This window comes from Bubalus kerabau, chromosome 6, assembly GCF_029407905.1.
Source record: "Bubalus kerabau isolate K-KA32 ecotype Philippines breed swamp buffalo chromosome 6, PCC_UOA_SB_1v2, whole genome shotgun sequence".
Lineage (NCBI taxonomy): Eukaryota > Metazoa > Chordata > Mammalia > Artiodactyla > Bovidae > Bubalus > Bubalus kerabau.
In genome coordinates this window covers 27,598,855-27,615,426 of record NC_073629.1, presented here as the reverse complement: position 1 = coordinate 27,615,426, position 16,572 = coordinate 27,598,855, and the positions used below count along the sequence as shown (strand labels likewise).

Here is a 16,572-nt window from a genome sequence, read left to right as displayed (position 1 = left end):
CCATGACTACAAAAGCAACTCTCAGGCTGTGTCTTCCGGTGCTAAATCAGGTGACACTCTTCACGAAGCTGAATTCACATACCTACAGACCTTCTCCAGGCATCAACACACATGGTTGAAATAACCTGGGAGAAATCTCCTGGGCCACGACCCCACCCTTCTGGTTTCATCTTTTTTGGGCAACAAGCCCAGTCTCCTGCCTTCTCCCTTCTTCAAACGCACAAAGTCCTCCAGGGTGCTGGAATCCAGGGCAGGCTTCACCAACAAGCACCCAAGCTCTGGAAACTAGATTCATGTTAGCCTGCCAGTCGACTTTTCAGATCCGATCCCTCTAATACTTGAAACAACCAGCTCCCTTTTCATTCCTTTCCAACCCGATTCACTGCATGCAAATGATATCTATATCAGAGCAAATGACACCACCTGAATTATCTGGTGCTTGGCCAAAAAAACTGGGTTGTTCAGTGTAGAACAGAAAGAGATTTAAAATGTATTATTAATTGGGGCCAGATTATTTTTACAACTGTTACTAAGGAAACCTCCATTGCTATAGTAACTGCATATGTTAAACTGTATTCCTATGACTAAACTTCAACTAGTCACATGGTCTGAGAACAAGAATCCAAGGAACAGAAATGTTTCAAAGCATTTCTGTTTTTTTTTCTCCTTTCCACGTCAAAATATTGTGAAGTGTCGAAAAGCTTTAAAGAGAGGCATTTTTGAAATCTGGCGCATGTCTGACAGGTGGGCAAGGGGTCAGCTCTGCGTCTACGTTCTGAATTTCCTCTAGCGTCTCAAGGACAGGAAGGACCTTTCCTGAAGCCCAGGGGAGATGGCAGCCTGCACCAGTAATTAGGAAAACACTCTCGCATCCTACCCGGCACTGCCCTGGGCGATGTGCGGCCAGCCGGCACCACCTTCCTCCATGGGGTGGGGAGAGCCCAGCCCCCTTAAGAATCGGAGGCATTTTCATCTGCAAAGTGAGAACCATCACAGCATTCACCTCTGAGGAATGTTGTGCAGATTAAAAAGCAATATTCTATAGAAAGAAATTAGCACAGAGCCTGGTATAGAATAAACATGCAGGATGTTTTCACCATTCCCCTTTCTTTTTGGTGTCTGGGCTCAATCCCACAGTCAAAGCTCCCTACTAAGTCAAGAAATGCCAATCATAAGTTGCACACTTCCTACGGAAAGTACTGTCTGTGGACTGGCAGCATCCGTGACGCCTGGAAGCTTGTTAGAAATGCAGATGCACAGGGCCCACCTCGGGCCTCCCGAACCAGACTCGGTCTTTTTTTAAACAAGACCCCCAGGTGGTTCCAATGCACCTGAAAGCCTGAGAAACCTTTCAGCTGCCTGAGTGAATGGAACGGAATTAGGCAGTAAACAAAAAGGTGAAAGAAAAGACGCTGAGGACTCAGTTAATCCCCAACCATGAGTCAGCAGGAGGAAAAGGTAGGAAGATGGGTGAGAGGCTGCAGGCCAGATCCTTCCCACACCCCACACGCCTGCACAGATACCAGGCACTTCCCAGCTCCCAGAGCTGGACTGTACCCTGTTGGAGAGAAAGGCTCTTTCTGTACCTGGAGAGTCTCCATCTGAGGCTTCCGATCACCTGTGGACTTGCAACATCAGCATCACGTGGGGTGAAGACACTGACTTACAAACACTGTGCCCGGGGCCCAGGGACCTGCGGTTTCAGGAGCCCTCCAGGTGATTCTGATGCACCAAATTTGAGAAATCACAGGTGTGGCACCGAGGTGGCTGCAAGGAACTCTGGAGACAGCAGTTTCTGCGCAGTGGTGTGAGCAGTAGCCAGAGGGTAGCAAACAGGCAGTGAGGAGCAGAAGGACAGAGGGATGGCTCTGTCTTTGTTAGAGATCTGTGACAGTCATCAGTCATGTTAGGACTACAGGGGGCAGTAGCTGGACAGCAGGGATTTTTCAAATTGAGGGACGTAAGTCAGCCAGGAGACTGGGAGAGAGTGAAGAAGGGCTGCAGGAGAAGTGTGTGTGTGTGTTGTGTGTGTGCGCATGCATGTGCAAATCCCATCCATCTTCAAAAAAGGAGGGGAACTTCCCTGGTGGTGCAGTAGATAAGAATCTGCCTGCCAATGCAGGGGACACGGGTTCAATCCCTCGTCTGGGAGGATTCCACATGCCTCGGAGTAACTAGGCCCCCTGTGCCACAATTACTGAGCCAGAAGCCTGCAACCGCTGAGGCCCATGCACCTAGAGCCTGTGCTCTGCAACAAAAGCCACCAGAATGAGAAGCCTGCCCACCAAACTTGAGGAAGCCCTCACAAAGCAACGGACTCAGCTCAGAGAAAAATAAGTAAATTAAAACAAAACACTAAGGCTACTGACTTCTGCAACCCACTTCCCCCAACCCCCAAAAACAGAAAGGAGGGGGCAAAGGCACCTGCCAGTCAGCAGTTACCACACCTGAGAGTCCCTACAGCCTTACCACCACCTTAGCCCCCCCCCCTTCCCTCCTCGTGCTCATACCCTAGCTGAGCCCCTAACTGTCTTCTTCTCAGACCTTATACGCCAGTCTCAGTCTCACCAGGGAGAGCCTCCTAGGCTGCAGACAGGACCTCGCTGCTCCCAGCTTAGGGCATACCTGTGGCTCCGCACATAACAGTTCTCAACAGGACAGCAATGTTCTCAGGGACACCAGGGAAATTGAGGTGGGCGGGGCGGTGGGGGGGGGCGCGGTACAGAATATGAGATGGACTAAAGCCAGTAGATTCTGTAAACCAACCTGGGTTGACTCTGTGTAAGAGGTCTCTGCCTCGTGTCCCGGGTGACTTTCAAATGACATTCATCAAAGTGGAAACTCTGTGCCTAGTACCTAGCACTTTTCATTTTGCTATCAACACAATACTTTTTGTTTTTTTCCATAGCTTTAACATATGCTAGGCAAATCAATGGCACCCGACTCCAGTACTCTTGCCTGGCAAATCCCATGGACGGAGGAGCCTGGTAGGCTGCAGTCCATGGGGTCGCTGAGCGACTTCACTTTCACTTTTCACTTTCATGCATTGGAGAAGGAAATGGCAACCCACTCCAGTGTTCTTGCCTGGAGAATCCCCAGGAACAGGGGAGCCTGGTGGGCTGCCGTCTATGGGGTCGCAGAGGGAGCCTGGTGGGCTGCCGTCTATGGGGTCGCAGAGAGTCGGACACGACTGAAGCGACTTAGCAGCAGCAGCAGGCAAATCAAGGGAGGGGTTTCCTTTGCCTTGTTCAGCATTATCTCACGAGTTGCTCAGGATCTTGGAAACCGGTCCAGACAGCAGTGCTGCCCAGAGGTGGCACCACTGACAAGCAGGCAGAGCGATGGGGTGGGCAGCGGGGCCTCGGCCTGGCAGCAGCATGAACTGGGGCCCGATCCTCCCACAGTAGCCGCCCCCGAGCACTGACGTGTTAGAATTTATTGCTTCATTACAAACTACTTCTAAAAGAATTTCTCCATTCTGCCACCATAAGGGCATTGTAACATCACTGACTCAATGGACATGAGTTTGACCAAACTCCGGGAGATGGTGAAGGACAGACAGGGAAGCCTGAAGTGCTGCAGTCCATGGGGTAGCAAACAGCTGGACACGACTGAGCGACTGAACAACAATGAGCAGCAGCAGCAACAATTCTTAGAGATTACATGAATTTTATTTTAGAGTAGGAAAGGGACTACTACAAACTTATTAAAAAAAGGGGAACATAATGAGTGTGGCCCCAAGTCTTATCTGCCCAGTTTAGAATGTTCTTACTTCGCACAATTATGCAATCCTTTCTATGTGCTAAGCACTGCTCTAAGCCTTTTATAAATATTAACTATCTGGTCCTCACCAGACCTATGCAATAAATATTATCATCCCCAGTTCTATAAAGATACTTGCTCAAAGTCACACTTCTGATAAGTGGTAGAGCCAAGATTCAAACCCAGGCTGTCTGCTCTGTCCATGCTTCTAACCTTCATGAACTCTGATGCTCCATGCTGTCTTGTAGAAGTGGGGCTCCCCTGGGCCCTGCCAACCCAATCTCTCCCCAACCCCAGGCTTGAGTCACAAGCATGCTGCTGCCTCCCTTGTGATGTTCTTTATTCACAACTCTGAGCCTGAAAGCTGTGCTGCTCCTTCCTGCCCCCCACCCCCATGCAAACTGATTCTCTGCTCAAGCCTATGGCCTACCCCCTGGACTAGCCTCTGGCCAGCCTGAGAGGCAAGCCCTGTGACACACCCATCACTGCAGCTACAGCACCTAGCACAGAAGCTGGCACACAGCAGGTGCTCAAACGTGCTCGTAGAAGGCACTGGGAGGGAGGGGCGAGGAGAAACCAGCAAAAGTCAGGAGGTAAAAATAGCTAATTAGGGCAACCCAGACATGCCCTGTCTGCAGACAGAGCACTGACCCTTGCTCACTGACTCCAAACAGGTGCACCTGGTGTAACCATGACAACAAGGCCCGAGGCACAGGGGGAGGGCCGGGGGCTCCTCCAGGGCTCTTGCTCTCATGCTCATTCCCTCTCTCTACACCCGCTGGGCAGAAGCCACAGGCACACGAGATGGAAAGAGAACCTCAGGTCCTCCTGAAAGAAAGGAGGGGCCAACCCCTCTGAAGGATAGCACAGCCTGTCACCTACTAGACTGTGACAGGGAGAGCCCCTGTCACAGGCCCCGGGCTCACGGAAGTCAAAGAAAAGAGCCCTGAGCTCGCCCAACCTGCCAGGTCAGCAATAAGAAATTGGAGGAAACGGATTTGGCAGCATCCAGAGGGTATTAAATATTCATCCCAACTGCCCATCAGCAAAATCCCCGCAGAATACACCCACTGACAAGTTGGCTTTCTACACCGGAGGCTGTCCTCCTAGAAGCTTGTTTATTGCTTTGTCAATTTTAATGCGCAATATTTAATAGCCAGACCAAGATACGGTTGTAAATATTTGGAAAATGAGTGCTGACATTTCCCTTATTGCTTCTGTATTTAGGGATATGTAATTGGAGGGTGTTTGGGATGCTAAAGAAAATCAGAAGGAAGCAATGCTTCGAAATGAAAAGGAAAAATAAGTAATTAAGAGCTAAGAATCAAATATGCTGAACTAGCTTACAAGTCCCGCTTAAATGCCCCTGGTGGTGTCAAACTCTGCCTTCAATGGTAGTAAAGGCTAAGCTAAATCAACAAGACAGGAAGGGTGATGGTATTCCTTGAAGATTTCCTTATGGATGTGCGTTTGGAACAGGAAGCGTGCATCCAGAATGGTCAATAATTGGATCCACAACATGTTTATCACTAGACTGTGACAGGGCGAGTCACTGTCACGGGCCCCGGACTCACGGAAGGGATTTCAAAGAAACACAGAGCCGTGGTGTGGCCAGGTCAGTCGGTGGCTCTGACAAGGACTGGTCTAGGGCACAAAGCACACATCTAGGGAGCAGATGACACCGGCTGTAGAGGGCGGATACAAGGACCGCCACGAGTGAGCCAACAGCCCCTGGGTTTCTACTGCATGCTGTTTGAACAAGCATACTCAACAAAAGCATCTTCTAAAAGGCCGGGCAGTGGGGCGATGATGTTCCTGTGGAAAACACCAGCGCAGGGTTAAGGATCCATGGTTTGAGAGGCAAGATGTGGAAGAAGAGTAAAAAGAAGAGAGGCCAGCACTGGATTGAGCTCTGGTGTCCCCAAGCCTTAGAGCCATCTGGTGGCAGAAGTGAGAAGAAATAGAGGTGTTCAAGGAGGCACAATTTAAACTCCTTCACCATTAGCAAACTGTGTCTGGAGGAACCTCTACAGGGACTTTGTGATTCCAATTTAAGAAAACAAATTTGAGAATCTGCTAAAGGGGTTCAGGGATGGTAAACCTGAGAGAGAGGGTAGATTAAATCAAAGTATATGTTACCAAAGAAGATTCCTGAGGGGGGGGGAAAAATACCATAATAAAATAAAGAGCCTGGACTCTGGAGCCAGACTGCCTGTCTAGATTTGAATCTTGCCTCTGCCACTTATTATGGATCGCTGGGTAATTTATTTATCCTCTGTGTCAGTATCCTCACCTATAAAATGGGTGAACCCAGCACCCCCTCGTGGAACTGCATGGACTAAGAATGAAGAGCGTTATTGTGTATAAAGCATTCAGGGTGGTGATGGGCACGCCAGAAATGCTCAATGGAGATCAGCTGATATCACTACTGCAGTTACTGCTTCCACCACCAGTGCTGAAATACCTCCACACAGCACTCTACAAAGAGAAACTGCTTCTGTAAATGAGATTAACTGAATGCAGAAAGGATTTTGGGGGGGGTGGGGTTGGGTTGGGGGGGGTGCTACGCAGCATGTAGGATCGTAGTTCCCTGATCAGGAATGGAACCTGTGTCCTCTGCAGTAGAAGCACAGAATTTTAACCACTAGACCACCAGGGAAGTCCAAGAAAGATAATTTCTGATATGGTCTAAAAAAGGCCAAAGTCTCCCTTTCATCCACCCCAACTGCTTTTGAATGAAGTTCATACCTGGATTCCCACCCCTATTTCCCACTGTTTTTGGACTCTGGCAAGTCCTGATCTCTCGGAGCCTCAGATATTCCATTTATAAAACGAGCAAGCAGTACTTTCTTCTCAAGGCTGCAGGGAAGGTGACTGAGGGCCATCTACACCAAGTGTCCAATACACGCTCCGGCACGTGGTCAGCCCTCTGGCATTTCTCCACTTCTACTTTGCCCAAATAAAAGCTCTAGTAACAACCAGGGTGTGTGAGGAAAAGAGTAAAAATGAACACAAAGCCTTTGGAAAATATGAAGTGCTAAGTGCATAAATATTTGATAAGGAGCGATCAGAACACTTAAGGGGGATGCACTCTCTCTGGTGCTGTAGTCCCTCCCAGGAGCTGCGCATGCTCAGCCTCAGCTCCCACCTTGCTCTCTGCGGCCCCCAGAGGGCCAGCCAAGTGCATTACCATGCACCTCTGAGCAGAGGCCAAGCATCTGGGCACTTGCTCCCAAGTCTCCCACGCCAGTCACTGCTTGTTCTCGCTTCATGGTGAAATCACAAACTGACTCAGTGTGAGCCGTGGGAGAGTTGAACATATGGCCGTCAGAGCAGATCCTGGGTCCCCTAACTCTTCAGGGGGCAATAAAATGATATAATGCAAAATGGAGATACGTGGATATCAGAGCAACCTAGGCTCCTTGTTCCAATCTGTTTTCCATCTGACAAGCAAACTGTCCCTATCAAGGCTCCTAAACACTGGGAGCCTGGGTTTCCTCATTAGCAAAATGGGCATAAAGACATCTGTATTATTTCATTGCTGGATGAATATGAAAAGAAAACAGAGGTACTAAGCACAAAGCCTGGCACCCAAGAGCTATTTAGTACATTTCTGTCCCCTTCCCCCTTTAGCTGTTATTGTTTCAGTTGCTAAGCCATATCTGACTCTGCAACCCCAGGGACTGTAGCCCACCAGGCTCCTCTGTCCATGGGATTTCCAGGCAAGAATACTGGAGTGGATTGCCATTTCCCTCTCCAGGGCATCTTCCCAACCCAAGGATCCAACCCACGTCTCCTGCATCCCAGGTGGATTCTTATCACTGAGCTACCTGAGAAGCCCTACTTCCCCTTTAGTAGCACCAGAATTAATCCAAATCCAAATAACTAGAATCTTCAATGAACGAATTCTTTTTTCTTTCCTTAAGTACTTCCATCTTAGCTTCTAAGTAGTAAGACAAACAAGCAAATATTAGGAATTTATTTGAAAAGGCAGCACCAGTCAAGGTCCTAGGGTCAGTACTTCCTCTGCCTTCTGTAGCTGGAACCACGTGATGGGCACCGAGGGGGTTCACAATCTGACCGTGAGAACAGAGGAGACCACAAAGGATGCAATTACTCAGACAGGCAGACAACCAGGTCCCTCAGCAACAAGGGTTCACACAAAACAGGGTCTTTGCTTAACCCCCCATTAACCTGCAAATCCACTTCAGCAGAACAGCCTGTTCCCTGGCATCTTGTTGTCCAAGTTTCAGCTCTAATTGGCCAGGGAACCATCCCATCATTTATCCAAGTCATTCATTCCAAACAGGACCCTGCTATGGGGCTAGAAGAGGTGAAGGATAAGCCCAGATGTTGCCACTCTGTAACCTCACGTTGCTGAAAATAACAAACACTGTGATCATTTGCAGTGGTGGAGCAGACCGGGTTTAGGCGCACACCATGGCTGTGAGCAATCAGAAACACCCTTTTTGCAAGGTGTTCAAACCATCTTTGCAAAGTCGGTGAGGTATCTCCGCAAAGTCTTTGCAAAGACCCCACCCTTCACTGCATGGCTGCTGGTGCTCTCCTGCTCAGGGCCAGGCTCCACCCTCTGCCTGCCACCAACCTAAATGAAGACAGGTACAGACACAGAGAAAACCGTAAGAGCAGCACAAGCTTACCCTCTCATTAGACGAAGGGCCTGATTAAGGTGAGAGTGTTTGCACACTGCCCCCTGACTAAGGCTCCCCAAATGAGTGTGTCCTTATGACCTGATGCAAGAGAGATTCCACCTGCCTGGGACAGGGGAGCTCTCAAGTGCTCAAATCCAGGGCAGGAGGGCAGGGCTTGGGTCAGGCAAACAGTGTGCGGGAAACGATTCAAACATGGCTCCATTCACCAGCTACATGACCCTGGGCTGATCACTTGACCTTTCCTGGGGTTGTTGTGAAATTTTCATAAAATAACCCCAAGCACCCAGTGCAAAGCAAACATTCAGTAAGAGCCTGTATTCTCCCTTTCGCCTCTGAGGTTCCTGTCTGCACACAGGGGACGCTGGGTACCTTGTTCACATCCTTGTTGCAAGGATCATAGGAGGTGGCATTAAGAGACAGGGCTTTCCACAAAACAGTCAGGTTGGCCTGCATACCTCACGGATATCAACATCTTCACACTTACACACAAACACATACAAGCGACTGGGGAAGTGTTCTGGATTAAAGGAATCTAAAGAGACATGACAACTAAATACGATCGTGACCCGTGACTCAATGCGGGTTTGGAAGGAGAAAACACCATAAGGGGCATTTTCAGGACAACTGGCAAAATGCTAGTACTGTCCTATAATCGTGTTAAATTCCCAGAGTCTGACAATGCTGTTGTGGTTCTAGAGAGTGTGTGCGCGCTCAGTCGTGTCTGGCTCTTCACTACCCCATGGAATTCTCTGGGCAAGGACAACTGAAGTGGGTTGCCATTTCCTGCTCCAAGGGATCTTCCTGACCCAGAGATCAAACCCACGTCTCCTACATTGGCAGCCAGATTCTTTACCACTGAACCATCCAGGAAGCCCGCTATTGTGGTTGGGTGGGACCCAGTCCTGATCTTCAGAGACCCACACTGAACTATTTAGGAGGAAAGTGTCCTGATGTTGGCAACTTAACTCTTAAATGGCTCAAAATCGACAAAAACGGACACACAGAGGGAGAAACAAACATGGTAAGATGTGAACAACTGGTCATCACAGAAAGGGAATACGAGTCTTGTAGCTTACTGCACATGTGAAATTTCTCAAACTAGAAAGCTGGGAAATAAGAGCAGCCCGGCCAAGGGCTCAGCACTCAACTCGTCCTGCCTCCCTGCATCTCATCAGCTGGAAGGGGCACGCGGGACCCACCCGGACCCTCACCTGGCTGTAGCACCCGGATCTCTAGCAGGTTGGAGGTCCGCTCGGCCAGTCGCATCCAGCTATTGTTGTAGTTCCTCCGCCACAGCTCCGCCACACACTGGTACTTGCCCGCCTCCGTGTCACTGGCTCGGCTGATGCTCAGCCGGACGTTGTTGCTGGATTCCGCCTTCTCGATGGCTGTCCGGGTCCGGAAGCTGGAAGACCTGTCCCCCCACTGGACTCCTCCATCCCGGGTGAAGGTCACCAGACTGTGGAACTCGATGGTGCCCACTGGCTGGAACCGCCACGTCACTGACACAGGGACCCGGGAGAGATAATGGGGTTTGATGATACACTGCAGGTCGAAGGAGTCGTTGTAGGTCACCCCTGGCGTGCGGGAGATGGCAGTGACCGCAAAGCCTGTTTCTGGAGAGAAAGCAGAGAGAGGTAGATAAGACACATCTATCTGCATGGAGACAGACACTTGGCTTCCTCAGGGCAGTGGGACGCAGTGACAGGGCTCCTGGCAAAAACTAACAGAACAAAGGCTCACACACGGGGCTCTTTTTTTTTAATTAATTTATTTATTTTAATTGGAGGCTAATTACTTTACAATATTAGAGTGGTTTTCGCCCTAGATGTCCATCGGCAGGCGAATGGATAAGAAAGTTGTGCTACATATACACGATGGAATATTACTCAGCTATTAAAAAGAATGCACTTGAATCAGTTCTAATGAGGTGGATGAAACTGGAGCCTATTATACAGAGTGAAGTAAGTCAGAAAGAAAAACACCAATACAGTATATTAATGCATATACTTGGAATTTAGAAAGATGGTAACGATGTCTACCTAAATGCGAGACAGCAAAAGAGACACAGATGTATAGAACACGGGGCTCTTTTGATGCTCAGGCCAGTATTACTTCTGCTAGCGTGTTGACACACAAACCCAACAATTCACAGGACCTCACAGAAAGAGGCTGGTGGTGATTCTCCTTAAGCAGCACTAGCAAACCGTTACCAATGAAACCTTCAGTTGGATTTCTGTTGCATCAATGCCCACCCCACGCCACCCCTGAACAGCAGAGACTGAGTGCATGGAGGCGGGACCATCCCTAGACAGCTTGGATTCCACGCTGAAACACGAGAAAGAAGCCCAGCGCCAACTTCTTTCATGTCCGGCCCATCAGCGCACTTGTGGAGAAGAGGGAGGTGGGGGAAGCAGGTGCCCATGCTCCCCAGGCAGGGCAGCTTGGGTTGGCTCCCCAGTCTGACCTCCAGCTCCTCATGGAATCCAGGGAAAAGAGACAGCAAAAGACCCACAGCAGGAAGGACCGATCTTCAGAAGGGGGGACCTTGGGCGAAGTGGGGCCCTGCAGGTGTGCTAGCCTGAGTCTCTCCATATTCCAGCATCCCTAACCCAAAATACTGACTCCTCAGGATGGGTGACTAGAGTCCCGTCAGCCCTGAGAGTATGATGGACCATTAACACATTGGTTATGATCCTAAAACTGAGGGCAGCCAGAATTTCCTGAGCACTATCTATGTGCCCTATCTAACAGGAGACAGGGATTAAGACCATCCCCATGGAAAAGAAATGCAAAAAAGCAAAATGGCTGTCTGAGGAGGCCTTACAAATAGCTGTGAAAAGAAGAGAAGCGAAAAGCAAAGGAGAAAAGGAAAGATATAAGCATCTGAATACAGAGTTCCCAAGAATAGCAAGGAGAGATAAGAAAGCCTTCCTCAGCGATCAGTGCAAAGAAATAGAGGAAAACAACAGAATGGGAAAGACTAGAGATCTCTTCAAGAAAATTAGAGATACCAAGGAAACATTTCACACAAACATGGGCTCCATAAAGGACAGAAATGGTATGGACCTAACAGAAGCAGAAGATATTAAGAAGAGGTGGCAAGAATACACAGAAGAACTGTACAAAAAAGATCATCACGACCAAGATAATCACGATGGTATGATCACTCACCTAGAGCCAGACATCCTGGAATGTGAAGTCAAGTGGGCCTTAGAAAGCATCACTACGAACAAAGCTAGTGGAGGTGATGGAATTCCAGTTGAGCTATTTCAAATCCTGAAAGATGATGCTGTGAAAGTGCTGCACTCAATATGCCAGCAAATTTGGAAAACTCAGCAGTGGCCACAGGACTGGAAAAGGTCAGTTTTCATTCCAATCCCAAAGAAAGGCAATGCCAAAGAATGCTCAAACTCACACGCTAGTAAAGTAATGCTCAAAATTCTGCAAGCCAGGCTTCAACAGTACGTGAACCGTGAACTTCCAGATGTTCAAGCTGGTTTTAGAAAAGGCAGAGGAACCAGAGATCAAATTGCCAACATCCACTGTATCATCGAAAAAGCAAGAGTTCCAGAAAAACATCTATTTCTGCTTTATTGACTATGCCAAAGCCTTTGACTGTGTGGATCACAATAAACTGTGGAAAATTCTGAAAAAGATGGGAATACCAGACCATCTGACCTGTCTCTTGAGAAACCTGTATGCAGGCCAGGAAGCAACAGTTAGAGCTGGACATGGAATAACAGACTGGTTCCAAATAGGAAAAGGAGTACGTCAAGGCTGTATATTGTCACCCTGCTTATTTAACTTCTATGCAGAGTACATCATGAGAAATGCTGGGCTGGAAGAAGCACAAGCTGGAATCAAGATTGCCAGGAGAACTATCAATAACCTCAAATGCATATGACACCACCCTTATGGTAGAAAGTGAAGAGGAACTAAAAAGCCTCTTGATGAAAGTGAAGGAGGAGAGGGAAAAAGTTGGCTTAAAGCTCAACATTCAGAAAACGAAGATCATGGCATCTGGTCCCATCACTTTGTGGCAAATAGATGGGGAAACAGTGGAAACAGTGGCAGACTTTATTTTTTGGGGCTCCAAAGCCACTGCAGATGGTGACTGCAGCCATGAAATTAAAAGACGCTTACTCCTTGAAAGAAAAGTTATGACCAACCTAGATAGCATATTCAAAAGCAGAGATATTACTTTGCCAACAAAGGTCCATCCAGTCAAGGCTATGGTTTTTCCAGTGGTCATGTATGGATGTGAGAGTTGGACTGTGAAGAAAGCTGAGTGCTGAAGAATTGATGCTTTTGAACTGTGGTGTTGGAGAAGACTCTTGAGAGTCCCTTGGACTGCAAGGAGATCCAGCCAGTCCATTCTGAAGGAGATCAGCCCTGGGTGTTCACCGTAAGGACTGATGTCGAAGCTGAAACTCCAGTACTTTGGCCACCTGATGTGAAGAGTTGACTCATTGGAAAAGACTCTGATGCTGGAAGGGATTGGGGGCAGGAGGAGAAGGGGACGACAGGATGAGATGGCTGGATGGCATCACCAACTCAACGGACATAGGTTTGGGTAGACTCCGGGAGTTGGTGATGGACAGGGAGGCCTGGTGTGCTGCGATTCATGGGGTCGCAAAGAGTCAAACACAACTGAGCGAATGAACTGATCTATGTGCCAGGCATGGTGCCAACTGCTTCACTTTCATCTCACTTCATTGAATCCTCAAAACAACCTTGCAGGACAGGTGGGCTTAGCACTCTTTTCTTACAGAGGAGGAAACAGAGGAGGCCCAGAGAGGGTATATAAATTGCCCACTATCAAGCTGCCAGTAAAAGGCAGTCAGACTACAAACATGTATGTCACTGATTCCAGGGACTTTATCAGGTGGCTTTACTCCTGGGATGCATAAGGCAGTGGTTAGGTTAAAGGCACAGACCCTGGAGCCAGAAGCCCAACTTCGACACTTTCTGCTTGTGTGCCGTTGAACGAGTTACTTAATCTTCTGCCTCTATTTCCCCACCTGTAAAATGGGTCTTTGTAAAGAATGAATGAGTTAGTATATGTAAAATACTTGGAATAGTACCTTCCAAGGTACTATTACAGTATTACTGTATCTTGTTAGATATATAGTAATACATTGTAATACTTATTGTTACATATATAGTTCGCTTTAAAAAAAAAAAAAGACATAAAGGAAAGTATTTTAAACTCCATTGGTAAAAGACAAGGTAAGGAATGAAATCTTTTGGCAGTTGGGTCAGAATCCCTTGGTAAGTCCTGGCTGTGGGAACCACAGACATACGATGAATATGAAAAAAATTCAGAGGACAGGGACATCCCTGGTGGTCCAGTGGTTGAGAATCAGCCTTCTAATGCAGAAGACTGGGTTTGATCTCTGGTCAGGGAACTAAGATCCCACATGCCATGGTGCAACTAAGCCTGTGCCCCAACAAAGACCCAGAAAAGCCAAAAAGTTAAAAAAAAAAAAAAATATATATATATATATATATATATATATATATGGTTTAAAAAAAATTCAGAGGACAACCTGATGCTATAAAATTACTTCTACTTCTATCCACCCCTCAGACATTCCTAGCCTCACAGGAAGGAGAGACTCCCCCTGTTGGACACCCAGGACTTTCCTCACAAGTTCCTTTCCCATATGTCCACAGAGAATGCTGAGCAGAGGTTCAGGGATTGAGCTGAACAGGAAACTCAACCACTAGATGAGGTTTCCAGACACAAAAATCTGAGCTGCATGGTGAGTGCAGAAGGCAGGTCAATCTTTGGGATTAAGCTTTGGAAAGGAAAAGTAGTTCTGATCTGGGGCGGGTGGTGACCCAGGACTATGGTGAGGGCAAAACCACTTGGGGCTGCCACTTCCAGTGGGGTGTGCCCAGAAACATCAGCAGCCCTCCCAACGAGGAAGGTGAGCATGGTCCAGGGGTGGGATGCGAAATCGCTGAGGACAACTGATGTCAGTCTCTTGGCAAACATGACAAGGTACCTTCCCAGCAAAGTAGCTGACTGGTCTTGTAAAATGTAATATACAGATTCCATTAGGCAGATAAATGTTGATGGAAGCCTCTTTACCCCGTGAGAAGGAAATCTAATATACCCTGGTTTTAGCCAGGGTATCAAGGTATCTTAATTTCATGCTAATCAGGAAATGGCTTTCTTTAGGAAGAGCCGTATGGAGGAAAAGATAAAAACACAGGCTTTGAAAAACATTTTAAGGCAGATTTGCTGGCTTCCCGAGTTCAAGACTGTGGGTCTGTCATTTAAAAGCTATAGCCCTGGGCAAATGAGTTATCCCCTCTAAGGAGTCTCCTTGTAAAATGACAGTGTTTACTTGTAGGCTAGGTGAGGATTCTAAGGGACAATTAAATGTAAGTATTTACACTCAGCCAGGAAGGGTAGTAAATGCTAAATAAATGGTGAAAGGTTTTGTCCTACCCTTCTCTGCCAAGCTCTAAACTGCCAGGAGGGCTGAGCCCTTTGAGAGGAGGGCCTGGGTGCAGGAGGGAGAGAACCTACTTCCATTCGTCCAGCTTAGTTTCAGCAGTGGCCTTTGTTCCTCTACCTGGGACCACCCAGGCCAGAATCCTTACAACTTCATTCCTACCACCCAGACCCAGGAGTAGTAACAGTGCCCAGCTGTCACCCATCCCCTGGGCCCACCATGCTGAACCACTGTTGGTTCCCTGAACCCCATCCATACTTCGTCAATGCTTTCTTCAATCAAAACCTTTGGAAGGTGCCATCCATTTCCCATGTGCTTCCCTGGTGGCTCAGATGATAAAAGAGTCCACCTGCACTGCAGGAAACCCAGGTTCAATCCCTGAGTTGAGACGATCCCCTGCAGAAGGAAACAGCAACCCATTCCAGTATCCCATGGACAGAAGAGCCTGGCAATCTGTAGTCTATGGGGTTGCAAAGAGTTGGACACAACTGAGTGACTTTTTCTCATAAGTGTCTTAATACAGGAGCATCTCCCGCAATGGCCCCACCAAAAGACAGCAAAGCTTACTTACCGAGAGCGGTGATGGAGATGAGAGTGCTGGCCCGGCGCTCCCCTGCGATCTGCCACTCGTTGTCCACTGCCCGCACCCATTCAGTCACGTGGCATTCATACTGGCCCTCGTCTTCCTTCCTGGTGTTGAAGATGCTCAGGCTGAACAAGTTGGGCTGCACCTGCTCCATCTGGATGCCCCCAAAGCTGTTGCGCTCCCAGTAGGATGCGCCGGGCTGCACAGTGCCGTCTCGGTCCAGCCACACGATGTTGCTACGGCGGTTCTGCCGGTCCACCAGCTGCCAGATGACGGAGAAGCGGCTGAGTGGCCGGCCTGTCGTCCGGATGCTGCAGGTAAGGTGCAGATTGTCGCCCTCCAGGATGACGCTGGCGTTGCTGGCCACATCCACAAAGATGCTGCTCTCTGGGGAGAGGGAGAGAGTGCCACACTGGGGCTTTCTGGGCTCCACTGTGCCCTCCCCACAGACATCACAGGAGAAAGGGTACAAATGTCACTCTATTCAGGTACAGGGGACCTGGGAGGATGCAAGCCCTCTGATGCTTGCTGCCACGAGCCCTGGCTGGCTCTGGGCTTTGCTGCCTGGGATTTTAGATCTGATAACCTAGGAGGGCCTTTGCTGGGTGCAAAGATAACATGTGGGACACTGAGGGCCTAAGACCTGAGACTGGATCAGAACCTAAGAAATATGTCATCAAACATTACCCTTAGGGCATAAAACAATTCATCAGGTCCAGTCAGCCCTCCATATCCATAGGTTCCACATAAATGGATTCAACCAACTGTGGATAGAAAAGATTAAAAAAAAAAAAAATTCCAGAAAGTTCCAAAAAAACAAAACTTGAATTTTGGCAAATTGGCAACTCTATATAGCATTTACATTGTATTACGTATAAGTAGTCTAGAGATGATGAGTGTGGGTTATATGTAAATCCAAAAAGCCACTTTGTATAAGGGACTTGAGCATTCTCAGATTTGGGGTGGTCTTGGAACCGATCCCCCTCAGAGTCTGATGGATGACTGGAATGTGTTCAGCAGGGTTAAGAATTTTTGACTTGGATTTTCAGTGAGTTAAATAGCTTGAAAATTCTACTTCACC

At 48.2% G+C, this 16,572-nt stretch overlaps 1 protein-coding gene across 1 annotated transcript in view; it reads right to left on the bottom strand.

The window, feature by feature from the left end:
* Positions 1 to 16,572, bottom strand: part of IGSF3 (immunoglobulin superfamily member 3) — a 129,374-nt gene that overhangs the window by 34,910 nt on the left and 77,892 nt on the right. The window contains exons 6-7 of the mRNA XM_055584621.1: positions 15,477 to 15,878; positions 9,647 to 10,051 (exon numbers count right to left, since the gene is read on the bottom strand). Coding sequence (XP_055440596.1) covers positions 9,647 to 10,051; positions 15,477 to 15,878 — 807 coding nt within the window. The remainder of the gene's footprint in view (positions 1 to 9,646; positions 10,052 to 15,476; positions 15,879 to 16,572) is intronic.